Source organism: Ambystoma mexicanum, chromosome 5q (assembly GCF_040938575.1).
Source record: "Ambystoma mexicanum isolate Mex_15411 chromosome 5q, UKY_AmexF1_1, whole genome shotgun sequence".
NCBI classification, from domain to species: Eukaryota; Metazoa; Chordata; class Amphibia; order Caudata; family Ambystomatidae; genus Ambystoma; species Ambystoma mexicanum.
In genome coordinates, this window is record NC_090933.1 from 1,351,579,571 (window position 1) to 1,351,591,770 (window position 12,200).

The 12,200-nt window shown below is 48.9% G+C and overlaps 1 protein-coding gene across 3 annotated transcripts in view; it reads right to left on the minus strand.

Annotated features, from left to right (window-relative positions):
* LOC138498136 (lymphocyte antigen 6E-like) overlaps positions 1–12,200 on the minus strand; it is a 189,859-nt gene that overhangs the window by 160,320 nt on the left and 17,339 nt on the right. For 2 of the 3 annotated variants that reach the window (XM_069622010.1, XM_069622008.1), the window contains exon 2: positions 5,128–5,244. In XM_069622010.1, coding sequence (XP_069478111.1) covers positions 5,128–5,244 — 117 coding nt within the window. Of the gene's footprint in view, positions 1–5,127; positions 5,245–10,857; positions 10,958–12,200 lie in introns of those variants that run through there. The other variant, XM_069622009.1, reaches the window with a different exon arrangement.

Genomic DNA, 12,200 nt, shown 5'->3' on the forward strand with positions numbered 1-12,200 from the left:
CTCACCCGTATCAAGGATCAGGCTGGGGGCTACCCACTCACCCACATCAAGGATCAGGCTGGAGGCTACTCACTCACCCACATCAAGGAGCAGGCTGAGGGATACCCACTCACCCACATCAAGGATCAGCCTGGGGCCTACCCACTCACCCACATCAAGGATCAGGCTGGGGCTACCCACTCACCCATATTAAGGATCAGCCTGGGGGCTACCCACTCACCCACATCAAGGATCAGCCTGGGGGCTACCCACTCACCGGCATCAAGGATCAGCCTGGGGGCTACCCACTCACCGGCATCAAGGATCAGCCTGGGGGCTACCCACTCACCCACATCAAGGATCAGCCTGGGGGCTACTCACTCACCCACATCAAGGACCAGGCTGGGGGCTACCCACTCACCCACATCATGGATCAGGCTGGGGGGTCTACCCACTCACCCGCATCAAGGATCAGCCTGGGGGCTACCCACTCACCAGCCTCAAGGATCAGACTGGGGGCTACCCACTCACCTGCATCACCCACATCAAGGATCAGCTTGGGGGCTACCCACTCACCTGCACCAAGGATCAGCCTGGGGGCTACCCAATCACCCACATCAAGGATCCGCCTGGGGGCTACCCACATCATGGATCAGCCTGGGGGCTACCCACTCACCTACATCATGGATCAGCCTGGGGGCTACCCACTCACATCAAGGATCAGTCTGAGGGCTACCCACTCACCTACATCATGGATCAGCCTGGGGGCTACCCACTCACCCACATCATGGATCAGCCTGGGGGCTACCCACTCACCCACATCAAGGATCAGCCTGGGGACTACCCACTCACTCACATCAAGGATCAGCCTGCAGGCTACCCACTCACCCACATCAAGGATCAGCCTGGGGACTACCCACATACCCACATCAAGAATCAGCCTGGGGGCTACCCACTCACACACATAAAGGATCAGCCTGGGGACTACCCACTCACCCACATCAAGGATCAGCCTGGGGACTACCCACTCACCCACATCAAGAATCAGGCTGGGGGCTTCCCACTCTCCCACATAACCCACATCAAGGATCAGCATGGGACCTACCCACTCACCCGCATCAAGGATTAGACTTGGGGCTACCCACTCACCCACATCAAGGGTCAGGCTGGGGGCTACCCACTCACCCACATCAAGGATCAGGCTGGGGGCTACACACTCACCAGCCTCAAGGATCAGACTGGGGGCTACCCACTCACCTGCATCACCCACATCAAGGATCAGCTTGGGGGCTACCCACTCACCTGCACCAAGGATCAGCCTGGGGGCTACCCAATCACCCACATCAAGGATCCGCCTGGGGGCTACCCACATCATGGATCAGCCTGGGGGCTACCCACTCACCTACATCATGGATCAGCCTGGGGGCTACTCAATCACATCAAGGATCAGTCTGAGGGCTACCCACTCACCTACATCATGGATCAGCCTGGGGGCTACCCACTCACCCACATCATGGATCAGCCTGGGGGCTACCCACTCACCCACATCAAGGATCAGCCTGGGGACTACCCACTCACTCACATCAAGGATCAGCCTGCAGGCTACCCACTCACCCACATCAAGGATCAGCCTGGGGACTACCCACATACCCACATCAAGGATCAGCCTGGGGGCTACCCACTCACACACATAAAGGATCAGCCTGGGGACTACCCACTCACCCACATCAAGGATCAGCCTGGGGACTACCCACTCACCCACATCAAGAATCAGGCTGAGGGCTTCCCACTCTCCCACATAACCCACATCAAGGATCAGCATGGGACCTATCCACTCACCCGCATCAAGGATTAGACTTGGGGCTACCCACTCACCCACATCAAGGGTCAGGCTGGGGGCTACCCACTCACCCACATCAAGGATCAGGCTGGGGGCTACACACTCACCCACATCAAGGATCCGGCTGGGGGCTACCCACTCACCCACATAACCCACATCAAGGATCAGCCTGGGAGCTACCCACTCACCCACATCAAGAATCAGGCTGGGGGCTACCCACTCTCCCACATAACCCACATCAAGGATCAGCCTGGGAGCTACCCACTCACCTGCATCAAGGATCAGACTGGGGGCTACCCACTCACCCACATCAAGGATCAGGCTGGGGGCTACCCACTCACCCACATCAAGGATCAGGCTGGGGGCTATCCACTCACCCACATCAAGGATCAGGCTGGGGGCTACCCACTCACCCACATCAAGGATCAGGCTGGAGGCTACTCACTCACCCACATCACCCACATCAAGGATCAGGCTGGGGGCTACCCACTCACCCACATCAAGGATCAGGCTGGGGGCTACCCACTCACCCACATCAAGGATCAGGCTGGGGGCTACCCACTCACCCACATCAAGGATCAGGCTGGTGGCTACTCACTCACCCACATCAAGGAGCAGGCTGAGGGATACCCACTCACCCACATCAAGGATCAGCCTGGGGCCTACCCACTCACCCACATCAAGGATCAGGCTGGGGGCTACCCACTCACCCATATTAAGGATCAGGCTGGGGCTACCCACTCACCCACATCTAGGATCAGCCTAGGGGCTACCCACTCACCGGCATCAAGGATCAGCCTGGGGGCTACCCACTCACCCACATCAAGGATCAGCCTGGGGGCTACTCACTCACCCACATCAAGGACCAGGCTGGGGGCTACCCACTCACCCGCATCAAGGATCAGCCTGGGGGCTACCCACTCACCTGCATCAAGGATCAGGTTGGAGGCTACCCACTCACCCACATCAAGGATCAGCCTGGGGGCTACCCACTCTCCCGCATCAAGGATCAGCCTGGGGGCTACCCACTCACCTGCATCAAGGATCAGGCTATAGGATACCCACTCACCCACATCAAGGATCAGGCTGGGGGCTACCCACTCACCCACATAACCCACATCAAGGATCAGCCTGGGGGCTACCCACCCACCCACATTAAGGATCAGGCTGGGGGTTACCCAATCACCCACATCTAGGATCAGCCTAGGGGCTACCCACTCACCCACATCAAGGATCAGCCTGGGGGCTACCCACTCTCCCACATCAAGGATCAGCCTGGGGGCTACCCACTCTCCCACATCAAGGATCAGCCTGGGGGCTACCCACTCACCTGCATCAAGGATCAGGCTATAGGATACCCACTCACCCACATCAAGGATCAGCCTGGGGGCTAACCACTCACCCACATCAAGGATCAGCCTGGGGGCTACTCACTCACCCACATCAAGGACCAGGCTGGGGGCTACCCACTCACCCGCATCACGGCTCAGGCTAGGGGTTCTACCCACTCACCCACATCAAGGATCAGGCTGGGGGCTACACACTCACCAGCCTCAAGGATCAGACTGGGGGCTACCCACTCACCTGTATCACCCACATCAAGGATCAGCTTGGGGGCTACCCACTCACCTGCACCAAGGATCAGCCTGGGGGCTACCCAATCACCCACATCAAGGATCCGCCTGGGGGCTACCCACATCATGGATCAGCCTGGGGGCTACCCACTCACCTACATCATGGATCAGCCTGGGGGCTACCCACTCACATCAAGGATCAGCCTGGGGGCTACCCACTCACCCACATCAAGGATCAGCCTGGGGGCTACTCACTCACCCACATCAAGGACCAGGCTGGGGGCTACCCACTCACCCGCATCAAGGATCAGCCTGGGGGCTACCCACTCACCTGCATCAAGGATCAGGTTGGAGGCTACCCACTCACCCACATCAAGGATCAGCCTGGGGGCTACCCACTCTCCCGCATCAAGGATCAGCCTGGGGGCTACCCACTCACCTGCATCAAGGATCAGGCTATAGGATACCCACATCAAGGATCAGGCTGGGGGCTACCCACTCACCCACATAACCCACATCAAGGATCAGCCTGGGGGCTACCCACCCACCCACATTAAGGATCAGGCTGGGGGTTACCCAATCACCCACATCTAGGATCAGCCTAGGGGCTACCCACTCACCAGCATCAAGGATCAGCCTGGGGGCTACCCACTCACCCACATCAAGGATCAGCCTGGGGGCTACTCACTCACCCACATCAAGGACCAGGCTGGGGGCTACCCACTCACCTGCATCACGGCTCAGGCTAGGGGTTCTACCCACTCACCCACATCAAGGATCAGCCTTGGGGCCTCCCACTCACCAGCCTCAAGGATCAGCTTGGGGGCTACCCACTCACCTGCACCAAGGATCAGCCTGAGGGCTACCCAATCACCCACATCAAGGATCAGCCTGGGGGCTACCCACTCACCCACATCATGGATCAGCCTGGGGGCTACCCACTCACTCACATCAAGGATCAGTCTGGGGGCTACCCACTCACCTACATCATGGATCAGCCTGGGGGCTACCCAATCACCCACATCATGGATCAGCCTGGGGTCTACCCAATCACCCAGATCAAGGATCAGCCTGGGGACTACCCACTCACCCACATCAAGGATCAGCCTGGGGGCTACCCACTCACCCACATCAAGGATCAGCCTGAGGCTACCCACTCACCTACATCAAGTATCAGCCTGGGGGCTACCCACTCACCCACATCAAGGATCAGCCTGGGGGCTACCCACTCACCCACATCAAGGATCAGGCTGGGGGCTACTCACTCACCCACATCGGGGATCATCCTGGTGGCTACCCACTCACCCACATCAAGGATCAGCCTGGGGGCTACCCACACACCGGCGTCAAGGATCAGCCTGGGGACACTGTCGCAGAAGGCAGAGATCTGATAGACATGGCGCCACTATTGTCTCCTCTGCATGAGCAGCGCATTCTGTCGACCCCACTGGTGCATAACACTGTGTGCACACCCTGAATGCACACTGCACTGCACAGCACAGCATGGCAGCAGCTGCAGTGTATCTGCAGACTTATATGGATAGTATGCATTTTTAGTGTTAACATGATCACCTTTGCTGTCTTTAGTTTGTGTATGTTCTGACCACGCTGCTTCTTATGCACAGTTTTAAAGGGCTGCCTGTGGGTGGAGAAGATCTGCTCCTTGTAAAACAGTCAGGTTTTCCTGATGCAGTACCTGGTGTGTCCCACCCCACGCCCCACCCCTGCACTCACATGGATCTTGGGTCACTTTCTTGCAGTAGGCGTCCTGCCCAGTCGTGCAGTTGGTGACAGTGTTGCAGGAGGCGGTGTCGGATGCACTGGAGCATGTGTAGCACTGGAGGGACTGGGCTGAAAGACAAAACAATGCACAAGGGGTATATCTTAAATTCAAATTCCAGGAAAACCTGTATGAATATTAGGAATAAAGTTGTTGTAAGCTATGGATGGCCTTTTCTTTTTTTCTTTCTCTGTTAAATGTTTTTTTTTTTTAGGTAAATGATTGCTCTTATACACGTTTGACTTTTTAACCAATAAAACATTATATATATATATATAAAAAATAACTCCATTGTAACAGATACATCTCACAGCAGAGAATGCAAACGTCATAAAACGCATAACATAAAATAGGAACACGGTCATGGAATAATTACTCGTGCGCGCAGCAATCTAAATGAACTGCTTCTCTTGGAAGACCGAAGTATTCTGTGACTAAAACTACGAACAAGGAGAAAAAAGGGAAAAAAAGGGTAAAGAGGTTGGTGGCGGTTCAGCACGAAGTGAGATTACTCGTTTCTTCCATAAACCAGCTCTCACTGTCACAAAAGATGATCACTCCCCCTGACTGAGGAGGATCATGCCATTTGTGGAGTGGTGTTGGGGGGGGGGAGTAAAGAACATGCCACTTGTGGAAGTCAAGTCGTGCCAAGGAAACTCTAATACCATTGACAACAGTGAATCCCTGCTTAATCTCTGCCTCTCTTGAAAAAGAAACGCCCTGGGCCCTTATTCTCATGTACGTACCTTTGCAGTCTCAAATACAATTGATAGCGAATTGGTCTTTGGTTGACATTGTTTTTATTTTGGTAAAGGTAATTTAGGTGCTGCTTGGTGGTGACTAGTAACACTCAGACTGCCGAGTGTGTCACAATTTATGAAGAACAGAATTTTCAAGTCACCTTCTAGAGCACCTGAAGTTGACGCTAACTATAGGTTAAATGATGCTCCAAAAATCATGTTTGTTGTATCATGAGGCTTTTTATTCCAAAAATGATCCTCCAAAAATTGTTCTTAAATAGTAGTGCCCGACCTGCCCACTAATCTCTCAGCCTCCCTGGACTTGGAGAAGTATTTAACCTCCTCGGATGACATCAGCACGGATAGCAAAGACGGAGAGCCCTTCTCTCACATTGCAGGGGGCGGGGGCATGTTATTCTACCCTCCACGGCAGCTGGCTTCTTGCAGCACATAAAAGCCAAGATTGAATCGTTGTTTCTATTATGTTGGCAACCGGTCAGTCCCATATTAAATACAGGGTGAGCCAGCTTAAGACCCATTTGTTGGGGGATTCTACTCCCCATGATCAATCAAACCAAGGGCAGACCGAGAATATCCAAACTGCCCAGAGGGGGCAGGGAAACAATGAGATTGATCTTGTTCCATCGGGCCAGGCAATGGATCAGGTTGACACTGTGAACATTATAGCCTCTAATGTAGAACACGCTCTGGACGCACTGTGTGTATATGTGTGGAACTACCCATGTTGGATAGCCCTTTCTCGCTGCATGAGGAGACCATAAAAGTATCCAGAACAAACCTCCTTTTCAAAATAAAGGGGACATGAGGTTCAGACGCAAGAAATTGCTGAAGGTAAAGAGGAAACCTTTGTCCCCTAAACCCAGTAAGGGTGCTCTACCCCCCCACCGGTTGGCCGTTATACCATCACAAACAAGGTGGGTGATGGTACTGTTTGACAAGTGGTACTACGTGGCCCCATGGACACATGGTTAGGCAAAGGACGCCCACCGGGGTCAAAACAATTGCCCATTCTGGCCTCTTTAGGCAAATATCTCACGGAACATGTACAGGAGCCTGATCGGGAAAGTGTCAAATCTGCTATGTTGGGAAAGGCTACTCATAAGCGTGTGGTGAGATCAGATGGACCGCCCTCTATCCTCCAACTGAGATGACGGGATAAATATGCTACCCCACAGAGTATTCAAAAGGAAGGCAGTGCCAAGCACATGAGTTTGGTGCCTAAGACAACGACTTTGCTGGGTGCGATGGCTGTACACAGGACCTTACCCATGATAATTGACTTGCCCACGTGAAGACTACCAGGGCTGCTAGATCGGCTTCTGTGACTTCATTTCCTGACCCTGCGTGTTTTTCTGGCTAAAGCATATCAAAATAGTAGAAAGACTCCCTACGGGGGATAGGCCATTTCTTAATCAGTCCTGGTTACTCACTTTATTACATCTGATCCCGGCCCTCATCTCTATTACTACATGAGATATAGAGGGCCTGGAATTACCTATATTTAACAGTGAGTGGAACTGGGCCCCTGCAGCTTTTGCATCATCTTCGGTGGTGGAATCCATCTGCAAACATACTAGGGCCTTTTCCCGTATGGGCTTTGATATTTATGTGTTCTGCCCTCTGCAGAACGCAGCATTGGGGCTGGATGTTCCTGGTAGGGGACTTCTTGAGGGGGTGAGAGAGGATGTGCAGAATCCTGATTATGGGCGTTTGGATGAGAGGAAGGAAGTTATCTGGTTTGCACTTCCGCAGCTTTTCCGATGACATTGGGATACTGGTAGAGATACTACTTTCAAAGTCATGTCCTGGAATTCCAGACGCCATTCATCATTTCTGAATAGCAGGACGGTTTTGGAATTCAAGAGGGCCAATGACATATTTTTAATGCAAGAGACTTGGTTTATTTACTTATTTGTTTATTTATTTATTTATTTATGTATGTAGTGCACAAAGCCCAGAGGCATCTAGGCACTTTAATTTAAGAATATGGTTACAGTAAGTGCATTAAGTGGGCAAGTTACAATAGTCGCAGAGCAGGCGTACATTGTGCCTGGCCAGTACCGAAAGAATACATACTTGGGATAGCTTGCCTCTTCTCTCGGGGAACTACATCAGAGTACATATGAGGAACATAGCAGTTGCATCGAATACGTACTTAGGAAAGCTCACCTCTTGTTGCAGGGAACTACGTCAGGTTACATATGAGGACATCGAGGTGCATTGAATACATTCTTAGGAAAGCTTGCCTCTTGTTGCAGGGAACTACATCAGAGTACATATGAAGGACATAATTGCAAAAAAAACATACTTAGGAAAGCTCACCTCTTGTTGCGGGGAGCTGCATCAGAGTACATATGAGGGACATAGTAGGTGCATAGAATACATACTGTTAGGGATTTCAATCAGGCGATGTACACCTTAGTCTCGGCCTAGTATTCAGCGCTCAATTGACAATGGACCATAAACCAGGCTGGTTGGTAAAATATAATATTTATTTATGTAATTGAAAATTAAAATACATCATACACTTTTTAATATGGGGCAGCAATCACCAATGGGGTGATAAGAAGAATAGGAATGCAAGCAATGCACTTAGTTAACCTTCTATTGACACATCTACAAAACACCAGGGAACAGGAGTACTTTTTGAGTTTAGGAAAGATAGCATTTGAGTAAGAATGTCCCCCTGCAATGTTCCCTCAACCCACAAATAATCAATTCTAAATGGATAAACAGAAACGGCAGGTAATCAGGAATGACAAATGGAAAACAGAATGGAAACCGGACCTTCCCTCCCCAAATAAGAGAGAAAAATGAATTCTAACCCTGGCAATGCTAAAATGACACTCGGAAATGGATGAATGAACTAATGAATGGATGCAAAAACCTGAAACAAATATTCTTCCTCACGACAGAAACCATGTAGAAGTACAAACAATCACAAGCAATGTATAACCAAGAGCAAACAGTTCGAAAATGTGTGGCAGGTTTTAAAACATGTTTGCAGCAAATGACACGTTGGAAAATTAGCAAAATTTCCGCCTGAAAATACCAAAATGGTTTTAAATAAAAATGGGTGAAAGAGTGTAAATTGTGTTGGGCGTAGCTATGGATCATGGGTACAAGATGGAAGTGAAATTAGGCCTCTATCTGGTAAATTGAGTGAGTTATGCGAGATAGCGTGAGGTGAGTTTTTAGGAAAATAGAACAGTGAAAAACAGAAAATCGGCTTTAAAATGGATTGCAAATTTTACTTAAACTAGATTTAATGACTAAGAATAAGAGAAAGCCACCAGTGAATCTCCACAGTTACATGGCCATTCTAACCCTTCACATGGTGGACCCTGTTTCCTTTATTGAAAAATAATTTATTTAATCAAAATCGCTAATTGCTTATGTTCTGTGCGAAACAAAAATGAAGAGGAAATCGGTGCTAACACTGGGAATCAAAGACAGGGTTTCACAGATAATGCTGACAATTTTAACAAGATATTGGGGTCAGAATAGGATAGTTTAGAGACTGGGATAGAACAAAGCAAGGCAAGGTATACTATGGTTTTCTATGGTTCCTATTGATACTCACAGTCCACTTTTTAGTTTTTGGATTTTGGACAGTCAGCGCTCTGGTCATCACACGGATCTGGTCTAACACAGGACAGCCTGACAAAATCAGCGGGACAAGATCATCTGGCCATGGACTGGTAACCGGGTAGCACTTCTGGTCACTGAATAAGATAAGGCATCAGGGTAGCAGGATGGCAGCAGCATGCAGTGAAAGACAGCAAGCCAATCTGCATCAGGATACCAAAAGTACCACAGTTTTCCCCTTGTTAAAAGGAAATTTAGTGGCTTTGTTTATATTGTAGGCCTTGCTGGAGCAGGATCAACAATGCTTGGGTTTTGCAATGGGCCCTGGAGTAAGATCAGCAATGCTTGGCCTTGTAGTTGGGATCTGGAGTCTGGATAGATGACAGGTACAGGACGCCGGCACAGGAAAATCAGGAAGAGTGTTTGTCACGGGTCTTGTCAGGGACCCTTATTTATAGTGCAAAACGGCACCATCAAGGTAGAGGCTGGGCAGGGTTAACTAGGCATGCCCCTAAACTACTTGGATTGGGCAGGGGTGCTAGTCTCCACCTTGCTCTCAACTGGTTGGATTTCCAAGGGAATGATGTCAGGTTTATGAGGTGAGGTTTTCAATGTCCAGAAACTCCCATATTTACTTTACGTAAAGTCTGATTTTGCCAAAAACATACATTTATACCCTTGCAATCTCTTAGCAAATTATACACACAGATTACATATTATATGCAGCACAGATCAGTCCAATCCTCAGGTCTGTGCAACCTTGTTTCGCCTTTCTAATACATTTTGAAAGATTTTGCCTAAAATTCCAGAACTTTATACACTGATGCGCATTATCCCCAGGGATGTAGGTACAAAATGTTAAGTTTGCAACATTAATACTTTCCTAAGAATCTGTAATATTTTGTAACTTCTGTTCCCCGTGCGGCAATGTGTTCTAACAAGTTTTAAAAGAAAGCACATAAAATTAGATTTGAAACTGCAAACATTTTACATTTGTACTAATTCTTGCTGCAGAGATAAAAAGTCTTTAAAGTTTCTTTATAAAGTAGTATTTTGACCAAAAGGCAGTCCATTGTTACTAGATCCTTTTATTTTCTTCCTCCAACTGCAAGCAACTGTAATTTCCTTCAAGGCAAGGGGGTTTCCCATCTTAATTTAAGGTTTTAATCCCCCTTACACTTGACAGGTTAGTGTCCCAGGACTTCTATTGTCCCAGCCTGGAGCACAGACGAATGTCTGACGAGCGTGTAAACTTTCATTGTCCTAGCCCATTCAAAGTTTTTCAAGCTGGCAATTTTCACTTACGTGTCCTGGATGTATGGTGTGTCTCCCTACCTTGGGGAAGTTTCATGGCTGGCAACTGGAATGACTGTTTTTTCTGAGAGCTTGCAAATCCAGCCCATGTGTTTTAAACTCTTTCATTTCTGATTTTCGGTCCTGAATTAAACAAACCTGTGAACGAAGATAACCTATGTGTGTATTATCACCACTAACATAATCCCTTTAAATTGTTAAGTAAGCAGGCTTTCCTTTGCACTTTATTTTTAAACAGGCCAATTTTTTCTTCAGTCAGCAAAGCTCATTTTTACACATGTGTAAAATCTGCTAGCATTTCTTTCTTTAAATTCGGTTTGCAGCTCCCTTGGCTTCCCATACTGTCTTTGCTGCTATAGTCATGTCATTGATGCATGAGTTTTATCTAAAGCATAGATACATTTGCCACTTACCTGGTTCAGAGTTAAAGTCTCTTTGAACTGCAGAGCCTGGATACATTTTGGAAGGAAATAAACGTGTGTTCCGGTGCGAGTGAAATCAAAGTTGCTTATTGATTTCTCCCAGAGCTGGTTTGACTGGGCCGGTCACTCAGGAATTATGCCTGGTTTTGGTGATGCACAGTGAAATATCCTGAGCATGACAGGGCCTTTTTACTCACAGTGGTTTCAAAATGAAAAGATGGAATTGGCATCAAAGCAGCATTTTGAAAGGGTGAAAATGTTTTATTTCAAATGGGATTTTTGGTTTTTAAAGCAAAGCAACACTGCTTTTTCACTTGATTCCATATATGTTTCAGAACACACTGGCATACTTCTTCAGGGTGTCCCCTTGTTTAATTTTGCCTGAAGTGTGCTAGGCAAAATAGTGCAGCCATTTCTTTTTGTTGCTGCCAAAACACAGTTTGGAGGTCCTGGTGCGCATAGGAGCCGGCGCAGCCAGGTTGCTGTTTCTTGTGCAAATGAGCTTAGTAATGTGGGGCCATGCGGTCGAGTGGGTCAATGTATAGGACAATACTTAGGAAGCTCACCTCTTGTTGCGGGGAGCAGCATCAGAGTACATATGAGGGACATAGTACCTGCATATAATACATATTTAGGAAAGCTTGCCTCTTGTTGCAGGGAACTACATCAGAGTACATATGAGGGACATAGTACGTGCATAGAATACATACTTAGGAAAACTTACCTCTGTTGCGGGGATCTGCATGAGAGTACCTATGAGGGACATAGTAGGTGCATAGAATACATACTTAGGAAAGCTCAACTCTTGTTGCGGGGAGCTGCATCAGGGTATATATGAAAGACAATGTAGGTGCATACTTGGGATGCTCACCTCATGTTACGGGGAACTATATCAGAGTGCAGATGAGGGTCTTGCATACAGGCAGAATATAATGTTAAGGT